The following is a 24,481-nucleotide window of genomic DNA, read 5'->3' as shown; positions in this document are numbered from 1 at the left end:
AAGGCTTGCGATTGAACGCAAGTTGCAGACGATTTGCAGAAGTAAACAGGGTCTGCAATTGAACTTGCGTTTAATTGCAGATTTGCGTTTAATCGGAGGACCTACGCTCAATTTTGGGAATTGCGTTCGATTTGCGTTCAATCGCAAGTTTCTTGCAACACCCCATTAGAAACATAAAAGCACTATGTTGCATGTTATTATTATTATTATTATTGTTGTTATTATTATTCTTAAACTGCCCTCAGAACTGTTTCCAGGTTTGGTATTGATGTCTCCATAATTTCCTGGATAACTAAAGCTGAGAATTCAATGATTAGTACTTCAATGTGTAACCCCCCCTCAACCCCCTCAAACAAACCCCATAAACAATCCCCAAATATTATAAAGTCAACATATTCTCTAGTTGTCTTTGATTGATTGGAAAGTTTCAAGGTGTTGTCCTTTAGTATTTCTTTGAAAATCTTGAGATCCTCTCCTAATACTAATTCCAAGCTTTTCAAAATACTGAAATATTCTTCAGCTTAGTAGCTCTGAAGAGGGTTATTATCCTATTAAAAAAATTATACCCCCCAAAATGAAGATACCAGTATAGTCGGACATCTGTATAGCCCACAACATATTAAGTTTATGGAGCATTAATAGAGTTATCTAAATGTTGTACATACTGTATTTGCATTTTGCAGGTGGCTTTAATTACCTCTAAATAATCCTCAAACACAAGGAATCAACCTTCATTAAAAAATAATTTAATTGGATATGAAATGTTCCTTTTCAAGACCTGCAAAAATTGATCAGTTACCCATCTTGTATACAGCACCTGTATTGATCCATAAAGTTGCACTCCCAGGTGTACTTTTTGTTCATATTTTTTGACATTTTTCTTACACCCCTCTGTTTTTCCACATTTTTGGACACAAGCTCGGTTATATCACCAGTTACCAGTTAATGTTACGCTTCAGTACTATATTCCACCTTTTTGTGCACGTTTTTTTTACATGTGTTTAAATCTCGGAAATCCCCAGTTAAATGCTTCTCTAATTCATAGTTTGTTCATGCCTTCAATCTTGTTACATAATCTTTAAAGAAAACAATTCTTGATAATAACATGCTTTGCCAATTTTTCACATTCTTGACATACCTTTTATTGTTTAAATTGATATCAGTGACCTACATTTATATTCTATACTCCACTTTTTCCACATTTTTTGACATGTGTTAAAGGAGAATGAAACTCTTGGAGCAAGTTAGCTTTTGTGAAAGCAGAAAAATCAAAGAATACGATCAACAAAAGTTTGAGTAAAATAGGACTAGCAATAGAAGAGTTATGAGCATTTGAATGTCGAGATCACTAATGCTATGGAGATCCTCCTATTGGCAATGCGACCAAGATCTATGATGTCACAGATGAACAACTCTCCCCTTTTGGACACTGAAAATATACCCCAAAACATCTCTTTTTGCTCATTCTAATCATATGACAAACGATTCATCAATGATATAATGTTGTGAAACCTCTGTACTTGTCCTCTTATAAAGAGAACACCTCACCTTGTGATAGACTCTATAAAAGTGAGAATATAAGTGAAATTAGTACTAAAGTAATGAGGGAGTTGTACGTGTGTGACATCACAGATCTTGGTTGCATTGCCAATGGGAGGATCTACATGGCATTAGTGATCTCAATATTCAAATGCTCATAACTATCTTATTATTCATTCAATCTTCCTCAAACTTTCAACAATATGTTTCTTTGATTTTTCTCTTTGATATGGATTCAGCTGGTTTCAAGGGTTTCATTCTCCTTTAAAAGCTTGGCATTCTCCAGTTTATGCTTCACTAATTCATATTTTGTTCGTGCCTTCAATCTTGTTACCTAATCTTTAAAGGTATCTCTGATGTTAACGCGCTTCACCAATTTTCACGTTTTTGCCATGTGTTAAAAAAGCTTGTTTATTTCACCAGTTAACCTTAAAGGAGAAGGAAACCCTTGAAAACAGCTGATTTCATATCAAAGAGAAAAATCAAAGAAACATATTGTTGAAAGTTTGAGGAAGATTGAATGAATAATGAGAAAGTTATGAGCATTTGAATATTGAGATCACTAATGCAATGTAGATCTTCCCATTGGCAATGCAACCAAGATCTGTGATGTCACACACGTACAACTCCCTCATTACTTTAGTACTTATTTCACTTATATTCTCACTTTTATAGAGTCTATCACAAGGTGAGGTGTTCTCTTTATGAGAGGACAAGTACAGAGGTTCCACAACATTATATCATTGATGAATCGTTTGTCATATGATTAGAATGAGCAAAAAGAGATGTTTTGGGGTATATTTTCAGTGTCCAATAGGGGAAAGTTGTTCATCTGTGACATCATAGATCTTGGTCGCATTGCCAATGGGAGGATCTCCATAGCATTAGTGATCTCGACATTCAAATGCTCATAACTCTTCTATTGCTAGTCCTATTTTACTCAAACTTTTGTTGATCTTATTCTTTGATTTTTCTGCTTTCACAAAAGCTAACTTGCTCTAAGAGTTTCATTCTCCTTTAAATATTAATCATGTATTCATATTACGATTTCACCCTTCACTAATTTTCACATTGTATGATCAGTCTCTTTTATGAGACTACGCTTGGGCAATTCTGTCTCTGATTCTGGCTCAAGGCTTCGTTTCTATATTTAGCTGACCAATTCAATCGACCCGTTGAGTGGTCAAGAGAGAGGCTACAATGCCTACGATCCCATTGAGTTTTACAATCCCACGATTCTTTGAATTTTACAATTTTACGATTTTCAATCCAGAATTGAATTCCATTGAATGATGAGGAAAGAAATGAAGAAATATTTTGTTGCATTATGCACGCCCTTCACCAATACAATCATGGAGGTAACATGGATGGAGTGACAACAATATACAAATAGCTTCCTATTTCTAAAGAAGTACACAGGTGCACTGTAACCTTTGGTGGCGACCTACGATGTCGCCAGTTTCTGGTTAAAACTGAGAAGTGATTAGTGGCGAAAATAGATCAGTGGGATATTTCCATTTTATTTGATCACAAAACATGGATATCAAACACATGACAAATATTTATCAAAGGCTTATTGTGTCCTGCAATTCGGCAAAATATTGAATGATGACAGTTTCAAAATGTGATAAAACCTAAGAATTTGACATTTTCAAAATTGTAATTTTACAAATGTCCAAAAACGTCCACACTGTAAACATTATGATTAGTTTGTTGGGATTTGTGATGCTATGCGGCCAGTGGAGTAGATTTCAAATCATATTTCATGAAATATTGCGATATTTATTTTGCTTTCCCTTGTAAAAGTTAGCAATGTGTCTGCGCATCTTATTTGACCCTAGGCAGTGATAAGTAATTATCATAATTACAAAAGCATATTTCCTTTTGTAATTTGCCTGTAAGTCTGTAGTTAGGCAGGAATCTTTTATCTACAATCTGCAAGAAATATGCAATGAAAGTACATGTCTATTAAACATATTTTATCGTTATGACATCAAAGTGGTTCTAAAGGGAATGTGATTGACGGTTTCCCAACTCTTAAAACTCCTTGATATAAAGTTGACACTCCCAGCTGAATTCCAGGAATCACTTTATGTACTTGTACCTGTACATGTACACAGGTATGTATGCAATGTATCTCAAAAACAAGAGAAGAAAAAGCTGTTAAAAGTTATATTGTTTCATACCTTAAAACTATATTTAGACTTGCATTAATGTTAAATATTGATTATATGAATTTACAAAATTACATTCTTTTCCCAATTTTTCTTCCTCTTTTTCATCCTTTTTTTGTCTACCTTTACTTCTCTTTATAATCTTTTCTGCTTTGATTTTCTCTCTCTCTCTCTTTATTTGTCTCACTTTCTCTTTGCTTTGTCTCTCTCTCTCTCTCTCTCCATCTTTCTTTACCCCTGTCTTCCTTTCTCTCTTTCCATTTCTCTCTTTCTATTTCTTTCCCCATCTTCTCTTCCTTTCTCCTTTTCTCTCCTTACAGTGGGCACTTGCCTTTCCACCGAGAAACCCTTGCTGGAGGAGGTGCAGGGTTTTGCCAGGTGATAATCACAACCCCTATGGAAATGCTCAAAATACAACTACAAGATGCAGGCCGGAAAAGTAAGTAACGGAGGGAGGAAGCTCAACTGATACTCTGACCATTTTCTGAGCTATCTACCTTTCCAGTGTCCTAGTAACAATGCTTAGCGATTAATCATTGGGGCTTATATCTATGATTGATTGCATTGATTATTGTGTATGATCAATCGTGAAAATCTGACTAATGATCGATTGCCGAGACTTTTGTTACAGGGCCACAGTTGCAAAAGTATCAAATGGAGAAAAAAGGTTATATTTTTCAAGATTCCAATAGTTTTGTCAGGTAAGGATCATTATCTCAAATGCTTCACGGTACAGACTGTAAGGGTACAGAACAGAGTAGAGCTCGAGGACAGAAGATTATTGCGATAAAGTTCTCGTATGACGTACATGTGCCCTGAATGAAGTTCAAGTACATATGATAAGTTCTGATAAAAACTAGAGCTCTACAATGTAGCTGCATTGCCAGCCAGAACATTGGAAAGACCAGCCCAAACCAGTATCTGGGATTTTACTGACAGTAACCCCACCCCCTCTGAAAATGGCAGTTCAGTGCTTGAATCATGATTAAAAAATCGAAGGTTATTTTCAGTGGGGGGGGGGGAGACATTGGATGGAACAGCTGCTACCCTATCCTTCCTCAGGGCCGCGGCAATTCACAAAGAGTTATGTATGACTTAAGGCTACCGCACATCTTACGACTGTTCGCGATCCGATTTTGGAGCAAATCGCATTTTGCTAATTTTCTGAAAAAGTGAATGGAACATATCATTTTATTTGAGGCTAAAATTAATTGAAAGAATACTAATATAACCATTTTGAAAGATTACAATCCTTTATTTTAGAGTAAAGGCCAAATTAGTTTCAAATCGTAGCCAATCGTACGACTGCTATGACGTCATTACGACTAGATATTAAATTCGCTTTTATTCTAAGAAGAGCATAGTCACATATTTGAACATAGGTATTCGTACGATGATCTAGAACATTACACAGTAAGATATTCCAAGTCTCAATATTAGCATCAAATTCTATTACATTTTATTCTGAAATCGGGTCGCAGACCAGTCGTAAGGTGTGCGGTGGCCTTTAGAGTCACACTTAAATGTCTTATACCTTGGTCACATTTGTTCTACGGTGGCCGTTTGGCGAGTCGAAAACAGCCGTTTTGACATTTTTGTACCAGCTATATATAGGTGGTTTGAATAAAAATGATTAAAACGGCTGTTTTCGACTCGCCGTACGGCCGCCGTAGAGCAAATGTGACCAAGGTATTAGTTGCATGCTGAAGAAAAGGTATCACTGTATTGGTCAATTCATACTAAGAGGATGCGCGCTGCTATGTATTAATAAGATAGCGTGTTGTATAATCTTGTGCGCGTTGGCACTAAGCATAATTTTTAAGTCACACTTACTCTTAGTGAAATGCCCCCCAGGAGCTGTAAATGCCCTGCTCGAAAAAAAATATTGCAAAAATATTCTTTAGATACCCCAAAAATCACCCCGAAAATATATTTTTAGGGTATTTTGGTTTAAAAAATACAATAAAAATACCTTTGAAATATATTTTTCAAAATATTTTTTTTCTCATACATTTTTGGAACGCCGAACACTGTATGTTAAAAATATATTTTCAGAGCGTTTTTGTCATGTCCAATAAAATATGAATTTTTGCCACAAAAAATACTGTAAAAATAAATTTTTCTTATATTTTTTATATCACTCATATTATGTTTATTCAATTTTTAGGGTATTTTAAAAAAATCGTTCATATTCACAAGAATGTTAAAATGAAAAATAAGAGAAAAAATATTTCTTGTATCTGTCATTCCAGGAAAATACACCAAAAAATGCTATTTTCAGAGTATTTTTCAGAAATATATTCTAAAGATATGCAGTTAAGAAAAAATACCCAGAAAGTATCAGAAAAATATATTTTTCCGTTGGCAGAAACGACTAGGGTGTACAATGTAGATGCAGCATTGGAATAGGCTATCCATACTGCTCTAGAGGGTTATTACTGACAGAAACCCCAACCCCTCTGAAAATTGCAGTTCAGTGCTTGAATCATAATGAAAAGGGATTCTTTTCTTTTTCTGAAGGGGGGGGGGAGACTTTGAATAGAACAGCTGCTACCCTATCCCAAGCATGAGAGGACTGTGTGCCCAAGAGATGGAGTTTCTGATTGGAATGGTGAAAAAAAAGAAACATGAAACCGAGTGATCTGATTGGAACAAGATATGACAGAGGTGATGTCAGTTACAGCTGCTATACTGCTCTACTATTCAAAATAATGCCAGTGACCTTTATTGTACAGGCATCCATCAAACCTTTAAAATAAGATTATATGTATATGTTTACTGTTTCAGATCAAATAAAATTTACAAATAATTGGCATTTTTGAAAAAAAATGACAGGATTCACAGGAATGACTTATCTTTAGAAGGCATAATACAGACTTAAGAAGCAACATGATTGTCATTTGTATGTTCACGAAAGCACAACTCAAACTCATAATATCGTGGAAGGTGGCTCGCCCTTTCAAGGACCTTTATTAAAGCTAGAAGGTATCAATCAATTTTTAAAGGTAAATAGTTGCAGCAAACAATATTTCATGAGAAAGTGTTGTAAATCAAGGTTAATTGTCATACATCTAGATCTGGTAAATTAATGTAAACTTATCTTTGCAAAATCATGAAATCTTGGCTCAAAATCGATAATTCTGATGAACACTAACTCAGAAGAGCATATGTGGGACAGTGTATTTATATTGCTTTGAAAAATCACGAACATTTGATGAAATTCTGTACTTATTTTGCTCATTTCTCAGCAATTACACATTTTCTTCCAGAGCTATTTGGCACATATTTTTGTTTATTTACTCCGATATACACACTGGTGGTAATATCATTTGATTCTATTTGAACTCATTTTGAGATTGTTACCACAACTGGTATATATCTTTGAATAAGAGTTATGGTTACTTTTATGTTTCATCTGGTGAGCTCTTTTCTAAAGAAGATTATCTTTTTGTACGAACATTTATCCTGCAAGATTACATCAACTACCGTAAATACGAAGAGAAACAATGGGGACAGAAAAATGGTACACTGAAAATGCCAACACTGTTGGAATTTCCATTAGTAATGCATAAAAAAAAACAAGTCCCAATCTACCAGCAAAATGTCATGCTTATTTTTTAAATTATACGTTCTATTGTTTCAAATCAAATCAAATCACAAAATTTATGAGAATTTGCTGTCAGTTATACCCCTTTCATATTGCGCCTTTCACCGGCGAACTTCACCGGCGAAGTTCGCCAGCGAAGGGGAAAGTGTCCAGTATGAAAGGTACACAGGATAACTTCACCGGTGAAGTTCGCCGGTGAACTTCTCCACCTCTAGAGGTGGAGAACTTCGCCGGCGAAACTGTTTCACCGGCGAAGTTCGCTGGTGAAAAGGCCAGTATGAAAGCAAACCGGAGAACTTCTCCTCTTTAATGACGTCAGATGTCAATTTTTTTCTCTCCCGAAGTCCCCTGCACCGAGATTCCGCGCGCGATCGTTGCAAGCTCAGCTGAATGCTATGGCCAAGTAGATACCCTCTAACATTTTTTTTTTTTACTAACAATATTTATTAAAAAGCACTTTTTACATGTATAAAATGCGCTAAGATATAAAAACAAGGTGATATTGTTTGTTTTTATTGTAATACACTCAAAATATGTTGTAATTAATTTTTTTGATACCTTTTTGTAATAGGTAAGAAGTAATGTTTACAATTTTCTTTCATTTGTTCTGCAATCGCCCGTTGACTTTCGCCGGGAAAGAAATGTCAGTGCGAAAGGGTACATTTTTTTCTTCGCCGGGGAAGTGAGGAATGCGAGGCGGAGAAGTTCGCCGGTGAAAAATGAAGAGGGCAGTATGAAAGGGGTATTAGAAAACCCCAAAAGAACAAAAAAGTGACAAGAACCACTCTTCATGCATATTTTACTAACAACCGCCATATTTCTCATTTTATCTACCACAATAATTTGGCTTATACACGCGCAATCATTTGCGTATAATAATTGATTTCATTTTGATTTCAGTTTGATATCATTTTGTGGTAGTTGCCACAAGTGGAATTTATTTTGAATAAAGTACAGTATGGTTAACCCAGTGGCAATGAATGAAATGAATTCCAGATGTTTCCAGTTCTACCTGGATGTCAAATTTACATATACCATGGATTTATGGAACCCAGACATCTGTTGCATGAAAAAATATTAAAGCAAAGGTCGCACCACTTGTTGCTTCCCCCCCCCCCCCGACGCCAGCTGTTACTTTGATAAACGAGAAATGGTAATACAAATTCCTATCAAAATATTTGGATTGATGTTCATTATAATTGCAATAGATTTTCTATCTAAAATTTATATTCCTCTTTAATTTGAAAATGAAGAGTAGATCGTGACCTAATTGGAGTCTGATATAGTCTGCTTATAATGGAATCGAATATGTTATAGTATAAGTACGTGGTTGAAGTGATATTTGACAGGAGAAAGTTTGTATTTGACAGGTTGCATGTTATGCCGAAGGTCGTTAGCCGATGGATCACGCGAGCAACACGGACCAGGCACAATATTTAGGCATGATAGATACAAGTGGCGATTCAAGGTTCATTCACATAATGCAGGAAATGTTTAATAGGAGATTTGTTTATTTTGATGGTACACTTGAAGGAAGGATGAAATCAAGGTGTCCTGCTCTTGACGGCTGCAGCTCATGCAAACTGCCCTGCACCTGCGAGGGACTTTTTTTTTCTTTTTGATGATGGCAGTGCGGGAGGGGGGGGGAGGTTATTTGTGCAGTGCAGTTGATTCATTTCATTCAACATTCTGTTGTTGATCCTGTTTGCAATCCTTTGCGATTAAAAAGTACTGTTGGGTAGGGGGGATTGACTTCTGCCCATAAATGCTATTAATACCTTGGTCACATTTCTTCCACGGCGGCCGTACGGCGAGTCGAAAACAGCTGTTTTAACTTTTTTTTTGTACCAGCTACATATAGGTGGTTTGAATAAAAATGAATAAAACAACTGTTTTCGACTCGCCCTACAGCCGCCGTAGAACAAATGTGACCAAGGTATAACATCTGTATGGAAATTTGAATTTCAGCGTGTTCTCCTTCCCTGCCATCCAATATTAGTGTATTTATTACATGTACCGGTATTCCTATTTTTATCTCTCCTTGATTTCTTCTCCACATATAGTGTTGTGGGTCCTCCATTCCTATCCTAACTTGCCCCATCCATTTCTTTTCACTCAACTGTGTCCTCTTCCCTGTACCCCTCATTTTTTTCTCCCTTTTCCTCTTCCTATCTTACAGCTAAGCTTTTCATGTTCATACCCATTTGGTTTCCCCGCCCCCCCCCCCCCCCCACTTGGCCTCTCTCCCTCTTTCTCCCCTCCTCTTCCTCTCACTCCCCTTCTCCGTAGATCTCCCCTCCCCTCATTCCTCTTTCCCTACCTTTCCCTTCCCATTCTTTTCCTCTCCTACTCCCTCTCCTCTCTTCCCCCTTTTCCTCTTCCTCTCTCTCCCCTTTCTCCCCTCTTTCTCTCTCTCCCCTCCTCTTCCTCTCACTCCCCTTCTCCATAGATCTCCCTTCATCTCCTGTCTCTTTCTTTGCCTTTCCATTCTTTTCCTCTCCCTCTTCTCTCTTCCCTTTTCCCTCTTCCTCTCCCTCTCTCTCTTCCTCTCTCTCCCTCTCTTCTCCCTCTACCCTTCTTTCCCTCCATCCGATCGTTTCCCTCTATTTCCTGATATTCTTTCCTCCTGACACAATCATGAAACAATGTGAACTTGAAGTAAACATCCCATTATTATCATGTTGACATTCACTGCCATATTATTGTAACATCGAGGTCAAGTTTATTCTCACGTGTTCAGAGTCACACGTGAGGAAGTCCATCTAACTTTTATGTGAAGCAATGTAACTACCTTTTAATGTTCTAAACCCTGGATATATTTCTCTGTCATTCTGAGTTCATGAAATATTTTTTTTTTGATTTGTGGTTTATTAGAAAATTGGTCTGTCTTGACACAGGCGTACAGAAGATCAGTCCTGGATTTAATCTTTTATAGTAAACCAGACATGAAATCTTTATTCTGTTTTGTTATTATACTTGGAATTCAGAGGTTTAATCTCAAGAAGTAATTCTCATTAATTCAAGTCAAAATCGAATTATTACTGATTGTAACTCCTATCATATAAGTACACTACTAAGATCAATTTTAATATCAACTTAATTTGAACCATTCACAAGTATTTTTCATGCAAACTATTATTTACCTATAGCTTGGGGATATCACATTTGATTCAAATTTAAAAAGCTGGACAAGAAAAAGGTTTGAACAGCATCACATTGGCTCCTATATGTTAATAACTGTGCACACATGTTTATGACTGCCAACCCCTCCCCCCATATGTCATTGGAATGGAATGCACAATGTTAAGTTGTTGCAAGGAAGAGGGAAGCTCACCAACTGGGTTCTATAGCGATTTAGTAACAAACATGGACGTAACATAATAATAAAATGAAAAGTTATGATCTAAAGCTGAACACTTGGCTTATTCCCCTGCCCCCAAAAGAATTAGGTTAACTCCAGCAATTTGGTTTCATATGTCAATAGAATATGAACACAAGGTTAAGGTCCATGGTGGGGAAGGAAGTCGGAAGTTTACCCGCTAGGTTTTATAGTAATAACATAACAAACATGGACATAACATGATAAACACGCATGGACATAATGATCACGTAAGCATTTTGTCAGCTGACACTGACAGCCAGAAGGGCGTAACTTTGATTTCAGCTCAGTTTTAAACTTTTACCCCAAACTTCATGAGGATCTTTTAAGAGCGTACTGTATTAGTAGCAGACTCTTCTTTAGTTGAAGTATGATTTTAATTTACTGTGTCAATGCCATTGATAAACATGATTCGAAGTTCTTCTCTGCATTGGATTTTTTAGTCAAATTTAACACGTTCCAAGTTTTAAACTTTTACCCCAAATTTCATGAGGATCTTTTAAGAGCGTACTGTATTAGTAGCAGACTCTTCTATAGTTGAAGTATGATTTTAATTTACTGTGTCAATGCCATTGATAAACATGATTCGAAGTTCTTCTCTGCATTGGATTTTTTAGTCAAATTTAACACGTTCCAATGCTTGTTCTCTTTACAGAAGCGCTTCTCCTCAAACCAAACGGCGTCGGCTCCGTCTCCGTCAACGACCTCACAGCCTCAGGCAAACTCAACCCAGTACTTGCCCGCTCCTACTCGGCGAACACCCGGACCGTCCCGTCCTCGGGCATGGCCATCGCACGGGACCTGATCCAGACGAAGGGTTTCTTTGGTCTTTACAAGGGTCTTGGAGCCACCATGATGAGGGATGTCCCGTTTTCAGCGATCTACTTTCCATTCTTTGCACATCTCAATGCCTTGGTGAGAACAACCTTCGTACTCCTTTCTGCTTCCAAAGTCACATTATTTACCTCAGATCAAGTGGACTCAAATCCCATGTGCTTTTAGGTTATATATCATGACCAAACAACAATATGAAGACATTTAAGTATTGAACTAATACTTTTCTTGAAGAGCAGGGGCCCCATTTCATAAAGGACTTAAGTCATTATACCATCAGTACCATGGTAACCTTGATTCTGATTGGCTGCTGAGCCCTGTTACCGTGGTAGTTGCTATAATGCCAAAGTTTAAAAAGTTGTAAATCCTTTATGAAATGGGCTCCATGTGGTTCTTATGGACAGGTTCCTTGAAAAACAAGTTTCTATTGGGAATCTTAGTAACATTTAACCAAATATGGGGTAATTGTAGATAATTCTCGCTACCCCAAATAGCGATTTCGCCGAGATCCGGGAAAATCCCTGTAACGCGCATTGCATTATGGGATAGCTTTTCGGTAGTACAACTTCCTGTTCGGAAGTCCAATGCACTGTTTTGCCATTCAGATCAACAGTGCCGTCATGCACAACAACACAACGTCGCTTTCGCTCGGAAAGTTCGTGATCACAACCCTCTCTTTCACGATACAGTTTAACGGCCTTTTCTGCTTAAGTCACTAATTCTGCCCGACGCTTTCCATTGCACGGTATTCCTCTGTCAGTTAAGATTTTTTAAAGTTCCGAAACTGATTTTTTATCCATTTTGTGGTCGACGAAAAATTGAACGGAATGAATGCTGTATATATTTAGCGTCTAGTCGAATACGATCGTGATGTTAGGCCGGTCGCTAAATGCAAAATTCTAAGATATTCTTTTTTTGTTTACTTTTTTTATAACCAAATAAAAACATGAACAAAAATTATTTTCACATAAAATATATATATTTTTTTATTTATAATTCAAATGGAATCAAAACTGACCAAATTAAATAAAAAGTATTATAATCTGTACATATTACGCTGATTGGCATCGATTTCAGCGTGGCGGTGGAAAACTCAGTATCGCGAACCTCGCGCGAGCATGACTCTGAACCGGAAGTGGTGATGACGACCCGACGGAGTGAAAATTATCTCGTCTCGCGCATTATGAGATTTTTGTTCCTATTTGGGGTAGCGAGAATTGGTCGCTAAAGAAGGCTAGACTTCAGTATCAAATATGAGTATTTGAAATGCTTTATTTATGCCTTATCTATATTCAGTCTTTTTTTTAATAAGTAGGATGGCTCCATTAGTAACTGGTATACTGTTGCCCTTGGAAGCCCTACAACAAAAATACAAAGTATGGCAACCATATAAAAAAGTATGACAACCTTATGAAAAATGTGAAGTTAAGAGAGATATTTTCACACAAAAGAGAAGAATCCATAAGACAACACAAAGGGCCAGCTCATTCATTAAGGCTATTCATAAAGGTCAAATAATGATTCAGAAACCTATTCCACAATTCGCTCCCAGAGGTAATATTGAATGTTTTATCTTCTTTGTTGTATTCTAGGGCTTCCAATCAGAGACGGGGAGAGCTAGTTTCTTACATTCGTTCGTATCAGGGTGTATAGCTGCCTCAACAGCTGCTGTCTCAGTCAACCCCGTAGATGGTAAGTCAATGCTTTTTTCGATTGTTTGTGTACAGACCGGGGGGGCATTTCATGAAAGTTGTCAGCACTGAATGAATTGTTGGCGCTGACAATGTTGGTGAAATCCTTGGGTTTTTATTGGCTGAGAGGCCTCTCTGACTGTTACTATGGTAACTGTCAGAAAAAAGTCAATGCGTCAGTGCTGACATTTTTCATAAAACCGTTAACTGTCCCCTTTTCTACCAAGGCCATTCAAAAGGAACATAAATACTAGCCTCTGTTGTCACATTTCAAGACAATTCATACAGATTTGCACCCCCCCCCTTCCCTGGAAATAAAACCATTTGCAATTATAGTGTGTATAGATAAATCCACTCCTATGTAGCATTCTATGCAGTGTAATATATGGCTCATATATTTTACAGATATATATCATTGCCAGAGTCATGGACTTCTAGCTTGTTCACACATCAAGGCACACATTCCCCACTCCCTGGGGAGCACTGAGCAAACGCCATTTACTTTTGCCTCTCACTAATTAGGTGTTGATTAGCACAAGCAGGTTATAATCTTGGAAAAGTTTATCTCTTGGGGAGTGTTTCATGAAAGGATTTGGGAGTTTTATCGAACAGTTACCATAGTAACAGTGCTTCTCAGCCAATCAGAATCAAGGAAAGCTGACAGATCTGACAACTTGTCAAAGATGACTGTTGATGAAACGTTGCCCTGCCAACTGTCGAGATCTTATTTGGATCGTCCAGTTTTCATCCTTCAAAATGACCCCAAATCTAAAAATTTCATGTTACACAAAAAAGAGAAATATTGGAAAAGTTATATAAATGTAGAAGCCCTCTTTCATTACACTAGAGTACATTTCAAAAGATTTTGCAACCTTCGATATATTAAATTTTATGTATGAAAATTATGTTTTGTTGGCCTTTAAAGTTGCTAAAATCCAGGAATTTCAGGGGACGCTGCTCCCTGTTCCCTTGCCAGGGCTCTTTGCCTGGACCCAGCCGGGGGCCTAGACAGTCCCCTGGACTCCTGGACATTGATTGTCCAGATTTTGCATTTCTAAGTGTTGGCAGAATATGAATGTCAAATCCCAGCAATAATTTTAAAAGCCCAAACATACATAACCTTGTTGTTCTCTTAATCCTTGACAGTTATCAAAACCAGACTACAACTCCTAGAGCACGCAGAGGGCGAGGAGACCTACACCGGCGTCCGGGACTGCTTCACCAAGATCCTCAAGAACGAAGGACCTCAGGCTTTCTTCAAAGGCGCCACCTGCCGAATCCTCGTCATCGCACCCCTCTTCGGCATCGCCCAGTCAGTCTACTACTTTGGCGTCGGCGAGTACGTCGTCGACCGCTTCAACGGGCTGACGTTCTGAGGAAGCGGCTCGGATGCTGTCATCGCCTCACCTTGCTTCATGATCATCTACGCTTGTGATTGTCGTCATGCTCTGGCACACTGCCATCTTGATCTGATTTCCTCATCATATGGTGATGTATGTTGATCTACAGAAAGCCGACTCCTCCAGCTTTTGAAACCTCAGTCTTTGATGTTAAACAGTATTAATATTATAAGGATACTATGGGAGTTTGGAACTTGATCTGTGGTTTAAATCCTAATTTTGCCATGTACATCAAACTTGTTTTGGTAATCAGAATAGAAGGGGTTTTAGATGATTGTGAAGTTGTAGGTTAAAGGTGAGATGTCTGGTGCAATTATTCTTTGTCATCGAAAATGGATGAGGTGGCAAAGAGACGTGATATTTATAAGTGTGTGATTCAATCATCAGCTCTATCACCGGTAGGCCATTAGCTGCGTGTCGTTTGTGACTTTCAACCTGTTATGTGTGATTCAAATAATCAGCTTTAGAACCAGAAGGGCGCAAGTCACAAATAACATGCAGCCAGTGCCCTCCTGGCTCTGACAAGCTTTGTTGATTTTGATTAGAGTAGACTCCATCCCTTTAATGTGGGTTCTCTTTAGAGTTGCATAGAAACACTTTCACAGTGATTCCTTTAGAAGTGCATTCTAAAGTTGGCTAACTTACACAGATCTACATATATGGGACTGAACATTCTCATTTTGTATGGCAAGTTTTGTCACACCTATAGAGCCAAGTCCAATGAAATGTAGGAAAGCGTACTTGTATTGTCAGTATCAATTTTCTTATCAAGTCAAGAATTGGTATGAATCGGAGGATTTATCCTGACGTGAAGCAACATCAGTGCATTTTCAAAAATTTATCTTTTAACTTGCTTCCATTTCATTCCATGCTCTTGGATTACAGAGAAATGGACTAAAGGAAAATAATTTCCAGCACAACATCAATTATGAGAATAGTTATGGGAGATATCAACTCTAAAAAATGCAGTTTGCAGAACTTCTGTAGATTATTATTACAGAATTAATTGATTCTAGTACAACTCAGTATTGTATTGAACAATTTTTTTATTTAATTGATCTATTTATTTTTATTTTGATGATATGGATGATAAGTGCTTACATGACAACAGTATTTTGTGTTTTTGTTTCACTCTGTTCACGCATGAAAGACAATCCATTTATCAGTTAATAATGGGTTAAAAATTTAATCTTGTATGGAGTTTTAAAAGATTGTGACACATTTTGTTTAATTTAATTTTGGCCCATAATTTCTTTACTTATAAAAGTATTGTTTATTTCATGAATTCATCCATCTACAAACCAAGATGAATATATGTATCCAATAATTGTAATAGAGTTTCATTGCAACATGTAAAGCTTATAACGAAGACTGAATCAATGTGTGACAAGTCTTCGTAAGTGGATCTTTTCCAGATATTTTATTAATATAAATGGGCTTCAGATTAGCCTTAACTTGTAGATAGCAGAAGTATGTCATCACGGCAATTCATTCCTATAGTATACTGATATTGGTTGTTGTAGCCATTTTGAGTAGCCTGATGACATCGGTTAAAGCGACCTTTCATTGACAAATCATGGGGAAATCAAGGCTTATCTCTGAACAGAGAAGGGATTCAAGTCTTTCACTCGGCTACATGCCTGGGGGTGTTATGTAACAGACGCCGGCATGTCTGAGACGTCTATATGAGAGCAATAGTTTATAGTAGACTAACCAACCAACTGCGTGTTTTCACTTTGAAACATGTAACTTCACAGAGGTTATTTATTTTGGTTTAGCAATCAAGAGACCTGCTCTGAGTCTAGGAATTGGGATTGTTGGAAACTGGAACTGCGATGATCCGAAGTAAATAACCATCACGAGTTCGGTCAAATTAGTGCTGTCCGAACTTTTATCGCATTAGTCCGACGGGTGCTCATGACGGACTGATTATATTATGCAAGTCAATTGGCCTTTTGCAAATTACGTATTGATTCAATTTCCCCATGATTTGTCAGTGGCTGGGCCCTTTAATAAATATAATTCTGATTCTGATGCTGCGAGATATTGTTATATCGTATTCATGGCTGAAAATATTCCTGAAATGATGCCATTATACATTGCACCATCTGAAGCCTGAAATATTTTCAAAGATTCCGAGCGAAAAATTTCAGGCTCGGATATTGGCGATAGTTATTTCCTTGCATGGGTGTCAACATCATTTTGTGCTATGTCGGCAAAGTATGGAAGTCAATGTGGTTACCTGCGCTGCACAGTTAATGCCTGATCTGCAGTATTTTAATCGTGATTATTATTTGTATGATTTCTCTAAACTTATTTGGGTCCACTTCTAGGTGAAGTGAAAAAAAAAGACAGGTATGTAACAGCAGATATTTTTACCTCCTGTAAAATAAAAGAAATCATTGATCGCAACTAGTGCATAAACAGCAGAACTTTGTAGGAATTGTGGCAACTGGAGGAGAACGAAAACGGAAAGGTTTCTAGGAGATTGATAGATGTATATTCACATTATATCAGGGAGCTTTCGACAACGGTACGCAGAGAGGACTGTAGATTTGACTAAAAATTTGACCTGCTCATGCCCGGTCCTTCGAAAGCTCCCAATTTTGGCAGGAATGAAGCAGAGTTGCCAACTTGTCCTGATTTTCTGTATTTAGTAATGAAAAATGACAATACTGATGGTTTCATGCAAAACACTGATTCCTAACGTTTCGGTTTTATGTGTTGCCCTATGGTATATCTTTGAAAATACTGATTTCCTTTAATAACAAAATACTGATTTTCAGCTGTTAAAATACCGAATTGATCTGTTCAGGTTGGCAGCTCTGCTTCTGCCAATGATTATCGATTGGTGTAGTAGACAATGAGTAGTAGAAGGACTGTAAGATAAGGTCCTTTTATTTTTATTTTTATCTGTTCCACCTCGACTCGACTGCCATCGCCTTTCCATTCATATAACCCTCACTCCGTCCATGCCATCATCATCATTCCCGGGGAGTGTTTCATGAAACAAAGAGTTATTGTTATAAGCTACTGAAATCCTAGCATCTGATTGGCTAAGATTGCTCTCATAAGATTGCTCTCAAAAACTTTTCATGAAATGTTCCCCTTATATCTGTTAGGTCTGCTCAGATGAGGAAGGGTACTTTTTAAGTTTCATATTTATAAGCCCTTTTGTCTCTGAGCAGATCATATTACACCATGCGATGTGTGTTTGACCATTAAGTGAAACTTTCAAATGAAAATCTTACAATGTTCCGGAGAAATCCATCACATGTATAGATGTTTCATTTGTGATTGATTGATATTCCTGACATGAAATGGCTTTCATTAACAATGTGTTGAGAAGTTGTAACTGTTGCAGTATTATGGGCACAAAAGGTCTCGTGTAAACTGTGCATTCGTAATAATAATATGGTGCTCCGCTGTGTGTACATATTATTGAAAAGCGTACTATGATCAATTCGTGGTATGGTATGTTATGCATGTATTCACAATATATTATGAATATATTTGTGTCGCATAAATTCAGTCTTAAATATTTTGATAGAAATGTGTATGGTTTCTGCCAATGTGCAAAGTCTTTGCATTGCTTTGTGTTAAAGCAGTTCATAATTTGAAATATTATAATAATAATATGTCCATTTATATAGCGCAGTTACTATGTGCATATACTCAATGGCGCTTTGATACTTGGTACCATCTTATTACCCCGGCTGTAGCTAAGCCGCCATATTAATAGGCGTTAAATGTTCAAGGAATAATCCTGCCGGGTACCCATTCACCTCACCTGGGTTGAGTGCAGCACTATGTGGATAAATTTCTTGCCGAAGGAAATTACGCCCTGGCTGGGATTCGAACCCACGACCCTCTGTTTCAAAGTCCGGAGACTAATCCACTGGGCCACAACACTCCACATATTGCTATCCACCAATAAAAAGATAAAAACAACTATCGACAAAGAAATTGATACCCCCAAAACTTTGAAAGTTTTTAAAACCCCCTAAACTTTTACTGTAGTTTAAGCTGTTAATTTGATGTTAAATACACATCAAGATATGATTTTAAAGGAAAAATATATACCCTCACTCGATTCATATTTGAAGATGTGTTGAAATGGTAAAACTTCATGGCATATTTGGCAAAGTTCTGATTTTGACCAAGCAGATATGATTCTGCTTTTATGTATTGGTCCACCAGCTGAGCTCCGTATTTATGATAAATGCTGATAAAAGGGGAGTTTTTCATGAAGTGATTTACATTTGATTTTCACTGACTGTTATAAGCTACTAAAATCCTTCCTTCTGATTGGCTGAAAACAACTTGTTTGTGAAAACTAATGACAAGATACTTCATGAAAAGCTCTAAAATAGTCAACTTATTTTATTTGGTCATTGGTTCTTTTAATGTTTCGCCAACTAAACATTATAGACTACTGTAATTAGAATAGAAAGGGTTAGAAAATGGAATAAATTAGATTAGAAAGGGTAGATAGCAGAATTGTTGTATAAGGGTAGAAAATAGAATAGTTAAATAAAGCAATAATGGGTCGATGGTTGATGTATATATTGTATGTAAATAAGATGTTATTATTTGGAGGAAAAAAAATGAAAACTATTATGTGTCTTGTGAAGTACAATGCATCCCATGTTATAAACAGTATTTCTACATCAATTCCCTTATGCAAGAGAGATGTGAAATTTATGTTCTATTTGTAAGGGAAATCCCCTTTTCACCTTGCTTCCATTTCTCTCTCTCCTCTATCTTTCACTTCTATTCTCCCTCTCTTTCACTATATTTCTCTCTCTCTCTCATTTTTATCTTTTCTGTTCTTCCTCTCATTATAACAGTTCACCTATCTCCTTTATTTTACGTATTCTTAACTATATATGCCATTCTGTAGCTGCATAGCAGACTTTCTAAAAGTACAATGGAATAATTTTCCTTTGAAGTCTGCTTCATAGTGTATACAGTACATTAACTATTAAAACTGATCAAAAGAATGCTATTATTCTTTTCATGCATGTATCATTCACCAAAGATCGTATGATGTGTTACCACTCGCATGTGATATCGTTGTGTCTTAAAACGTTGTGATTTTTCGCCGATTGGTGCTAGGGTACGCGAATGTAATATTACCGTGTATCCGACAATACCAGGAATTACCTTTAAATATTGTTCTCTCTCTCTTTATTTTGAAGTCCAAAGGACTTTTGCTGCATATGCCAAGTTAATTATCCACAGCAATAAATGGGTAAAGATTTGCGTATACAATGCATAAGTTTGTCTTTTTGTAGCGTTGGATCTACGTCTTTATGTTCTGTAAAGCAAAAATACTTGTTATATAGCAGATGAGACTACATGTATTCTTTGACATAAGGACATAAGTGTTGGAGGAAAAAGAAATGTAAAGTGCGTTTAAGTTCATATCTGAACAGTGTGGACATGTGTCTTTCTGGTCCTAACTGAGAAACCAAATATTTACACAACACAGATGAGAATGTATCCGTGCCATAAGGGCACATGTGTCATTATGGCTGTATCCAGCACACCATCTTAGTGATAACACATGAAATCGTTTTTATTTTGTAGATTGATATGGAATTCTTAGAGTCCAACTCTCGTTGCTTTTCTTACAGTTTTATTTTCATTGTAAATTGTTATTTTCTTCAGTGTCGCTTTAGCTTGCTTGTTGAAATATATATTTTTGATGTACGAAAACTATATTTTTGACATAGTATTATATACTTCTCATCCAAGCTGTTGGATGGTTATCTTAAAGTTGATTTTGGCAAATAGCTAAATACACATCCATTCATTGTTATTATCATATTTGATATTGCTTTAAATGCATTATGACCCATGCACCTGGAATTTGAAATTCCATTTATCATTTGAAATAAATTCATTTTTACAAGTTCTAGTACATTTGATGTTCACTAGACTGCCCATACTATTCAAAAGTAAACTTTTTTTAACATGCCAGAAAGGCAAGATATATTTATGGCATTTATAATGTAATTGATGTCTATTTTATGTTTCATCTTGAACAAAAATGAGATGCTGCGGCCAGATTAATTTGTATACACGTGTAGATGCTGATAACAAAAGTACTGCTACCATTCACATTAAAATGTGATGCAGTTCCCAACTGCAACATCAGTAATTTGTGGAATAAACTATGGGAAGAAAAATTTCCATGAGATGTGCATGTAAATGTCACCCTCATTCTTGAATATGTTATTTTTTTTTGCATTTTGTTGTCTTTGCAATTTTGCCACGGTTTAGAAATAGAGCATCACCAAAAACAAAATAAATCTATATGAATAATGAAAGATGCATTATGTGATAATCTAATGATGTACAACAGCTCTTCATAGTTGTATGTACCGCCTTTCCTTTGCTTTAGTTTTATCTTTGAAAAGTTTCTTTGCAGAATGTGATTTCATGGCTAAAAGCCGAGTTTTCATTCAGAAAAAGTTTTATGCATGCACAACCATACTACTGGATAAAATTCCCTTGCAGCTTATGAAAAAGTATTATAATGACTTCTTTGTACTCGTATGTATTCTTTATGGTACATGTTAAGTATATTCAGTATATTGGTAAAAGTGATATTTTGGTGATATTTCTTGTCATGGTTCGTATTTACCCCCAATTTTACAAAAGTGACTAAAAGTTGCATCTTCTATTTGAATTTATAAATCAGTATTTGGCATTACCTATTTTATCGGTCTCACGGTTCAAAGTAGAAATTTACAATCTACTTTTTTTTTGGAGACAATATATTGGAGAACAGTGCAGCTCCAAGTGATAAGACAGCAAAGCAAACACGTTCCATCTTCATGTTTTTCATGACATGAAAATAACATTGGTTCAGTGAACAGGATAAGCAGGTGCTCTTTTAAGAAAACCAAAATCTTCCCGAAGTGCAGGGAATACGTCACTTGAGCATACATGTTATACAAGTGTTTGCTTTAGTGTGCATATCCATTTAAAATGTTTTTCTCCTTAATTCCGTAACATTTCATAATATAATCATAAATCCCTGTCTTTGGAAAGGGATATTAAAATGATTAAACTAAAGTTTTATTACAAAATTATCTTTATGATAGTGGTTAAATGATGGGTAAATCTAGAAGGAATGCATGTTGGATCAAAGGGGTAATTAGACCTTTAGCGATAGGGTGACAATATCCTTGGTGTTCAAATTTTGTTCTCAGAATGGTATCTTTATTTAAATCTGTTTTCAGCCATAATCATTCTATGACATAGGCCCGTGTTCTGAAGTCGGGTTTATATTTAACTCTGGTCTAAAGTTGTGGATTAACTATGGATAGCCAATTGTGACATAAATATCTAACAGTAGAGGCTCATAGTATCAGCTCATTTGACTCTTAAATCATTCTTAACTTTCTAGGAAGGAGAAATAAGGTAATTGTCTTCACCTTTAAAGAATGAGGAAAGAGTACACTAAACATAAGAAACATACCATATGAACAAGTTTTGACACGTTTGGCTTCCCATAATTCTAGCACAGAGTTAGATCACGGTCTAAGTTAAACCAGAGTTTAGAAAACAGGCCATGGAATTTATGTTGACGTTCTTGTTTGGAGGCCTACAATTGAGGAGCTATGCTCCAGTGTTTTCTCAGTTTATATGATTTTTTCCCAAAATATACAGTGTATCTATGATATGTACATGTAATGTTACGTGATATTTAAGTAATGTATGGGGTTGTAAAAGTACTATATATTGACCCTTTTTCCCCTTTTTCGTTTGTGGCTCGTTAAATGCTCCAGTAATGACAAAAGGATTAACATGTTTGCATGTTTTATTGAAATAGAATAAAAGGAAGAGGTTGTGATGTAATTGGTATTTTTTGAGGAAAAAATAATATAATAAAAATTATCAAATGATATTTTGTTTAACTTTCTTTTCTGCATTATTTAGCTTCTGTGTGAATCAAGGTTTGCAAGATCAGAATGAAAAGAGGGGGGGGGGGGTAAGAAAATGGGGTGGGGGCTGAAAAGAAAATGAAAAGTTGAGATGAACAAAGGAAAAAAGCATGAGAGAGGGCGAGTGGTAGAGGGAGAAAGAGGGAAAAAGAGAGAGAGAAAGCAAGAGATGAAAAAAAAAGAGGGGGGGGGGAGATGAAGAGAGAAAGACAGAGAAAAGGAGTTGAATAGAGAGGAAAAGAAAATTAGGGGGAGAGGGAGGAGGGAAAAAAATTAAAGGGGAGTAAGGAGAAAGAGCAAAGGGGGGGGGGGTGGGGCACTCCATGAACCAATGCACTCTTAAAATATTTGGGTAAAAAGTGCCCAACTTTTAAACCAACCCTGGGCAACATACTGTCCACACTACAACTATTGGTTAAAATCTGTCCAAAGTGGGTTATAAAAACTAATAATTGGTTACTAAATCTGCTCAATTGGATAATAATTGCCCAGAATATATAATTTTTTTTACCAAAATACGTTACTCAACACAGTGGACAGTATGTTGCCCAACATTTTAAGTGTGTGTGATATGATGAAATACCAGAAGAAAAAAAAATGGCAGTCATGATTGGCAAAAATTGACGAGGTGCAGGCCTTTGATAGGACAAGGATAAGTGAAAAAACTTGAGTGGCTTAGGTCTTCTTGCATGTATGATGTACAGGGTGATTGAGATCCTGGGGGTGGGGGGGGGGGGGAGGGGGGGGGCACTTCTATTGACGAGTGGATACCCTGCGCGACCAGGGGGTCTCGAAAAGCACCCTAAACAAGTATTTTCCATATTCTGAAAATGCACCCCTTGACAAGAATTGGCGTGTGAAACCCTACCCTTAACAAGTATTGGAAAAAAAACAATTCTATGGCAAGTATTCCCTGAATTGAACCCCTAAACAAGTAGATCTACAGTGATATTCAACCATTGTTATGTCACGGACGTCGGTTTTACCTTTACCTATATCATTGGGTTTAGTAGGCCTACAGCCCTTTGCTACAGCCCCACCTCCCACACCTCGCGCAAATCGTACTCTAAACACGTAGTGTTGACTCTTGGGGCAAAAAGTACATCGTTAATAAACATTTTAGTCTTAGTTTTTTATACCCTTGCAAATTTGACCCTAAACATGTAGCTTTCCTAGCAAAATTTTAGTGTTTTTGACACATTTATTACGTTACATACGTAACGTGCCCTATCTTGAAAAAGACATCCTTTTTACACGTTTTTTGGTCGCGCATGGTATCCACTCGTCAATGTAAGTGCCCCCCCCCTGGGATTGAGATATCACAGGTGGAGAAAAAAACAATTGAGAGAATACAAAAGGAAATGTGGAAATTAAATTGAGAAAAGGAATGAATTGAAGAGCAGAAAAGAGGAAGAGGACGAAAGGAATTCCAAAATTAGACAGAGGGATGGAGAGAGAAAAAGAGGCAAGGGGGATCAAAATGTATTTTATGAGAAACATGTAACATTGGGAACTGCATCCCATCCAAACACAAAAGATATAGAGAGAGAGCGAGCGGGGGGGGGGGGGGATACACTGGGGCTTATAACCTGGAGAACTAGTACGAAAGAACCCCTGAAATTCCCAAAGGGTCCAATGTTAACCAAAATACAATAGAGACAATTTTGACTGGTGAGCTCAAAAAGTAGCCCCAGATCATTAATTTTTCCCTTTGAATTGAAAGAGGGAAAAGGTGTGTTTTGAAATCTTTTCAAAGACAATCTGACTGATAGTAAATCTATATGAGAAAAAGGGGGAGTGGTACTTAAAGGTCAAGTCCACCCCAGAAAATGTTGATTTGAATCAATAGATAAAAATCAAACAAGAATAATGCTGAAGACTGTTTTTTATTGTTTGAAT

At 36.7% G+C, this 24,481-nt stretch overlaps 1 protein-coding gene across 1 annotated transcript; it reads left to right on the top strand.

Annotated features, from left to right (window-relative positions):
• The first annotated feature begins 4,028 nt into the window (after window positions 1–4,028).
• Window positions 4,029–19,892, top strand: LOC129283205 (mitochondrial glutamate carrier 2-like). Its single transcript, XM_064114803.1, has 4 exons — window positions 4,029–4,152; window positions 11,355–11,614; window positions 13,126–13,225; window positions 14,371–19,892. The coding sequence occupies exons 1-4, from the start codon at window positions 4,110–4,112 to the stop codon at window positions 14,598–14,600; spliced, it is 633 nt and encodes a 210-aa protein (XP_063970873.1). The 5' UTR covers window positions 4,029–4,109; the 3' UTR covers window positions 14,601–19,892.
• The last annotated feature ends 4,589 nt before the right edge of the window (window positions 19,893–24,481 follow it).

The sequence above is a fragment of the Lytechinus pictus genome, unplaced genomic scaffold, assembly GCF_037042905.1.
Source record: "Lytechinus pictus isolate F3 Inbred unplaced genomic scaffold, Lp3.0 scaffold_20, whole genome shotgun sequence".
In the NCBI taxonomy this organism is placed as follows: domain Eukaryota; kingdom Metazoa; phylum Echinodermata; class Echinoidea; order Temnopleuroida; family Toxopneustidae; genus Lytechinus; species Lytechinus pictus.
This window is presented reverse-complemented; position numbering and strand designations above follow the sequence as displayed.

What these genes read in the sequence shown, in the direction of transcription:
- LOC129283205 (XM_064114803.1), top strand. Translation starts at nt 4,110, where the DNA reads ATGGAAATGCTCAAAATACAACTACAAGATGCAGGCCGGAAAA. An exon ending in TTGCACATCTCAATGCCTTG is followed by an intron (nt 11,615 to 13,125) that starts GTGAGAACAACC and finishes GTTGTATTCTAG; the next exon opens with GGCTTCCAATCAGAGACGGG. An exon ending in CTCAGTCAACCCCGTAGATG is followed by an intron (nt 13,226 to 14,370) that starts GTAAGTCAATGC and finishes AATCCTTGACAG; the next exon opens with TTATCAAAACCAGACTACAA.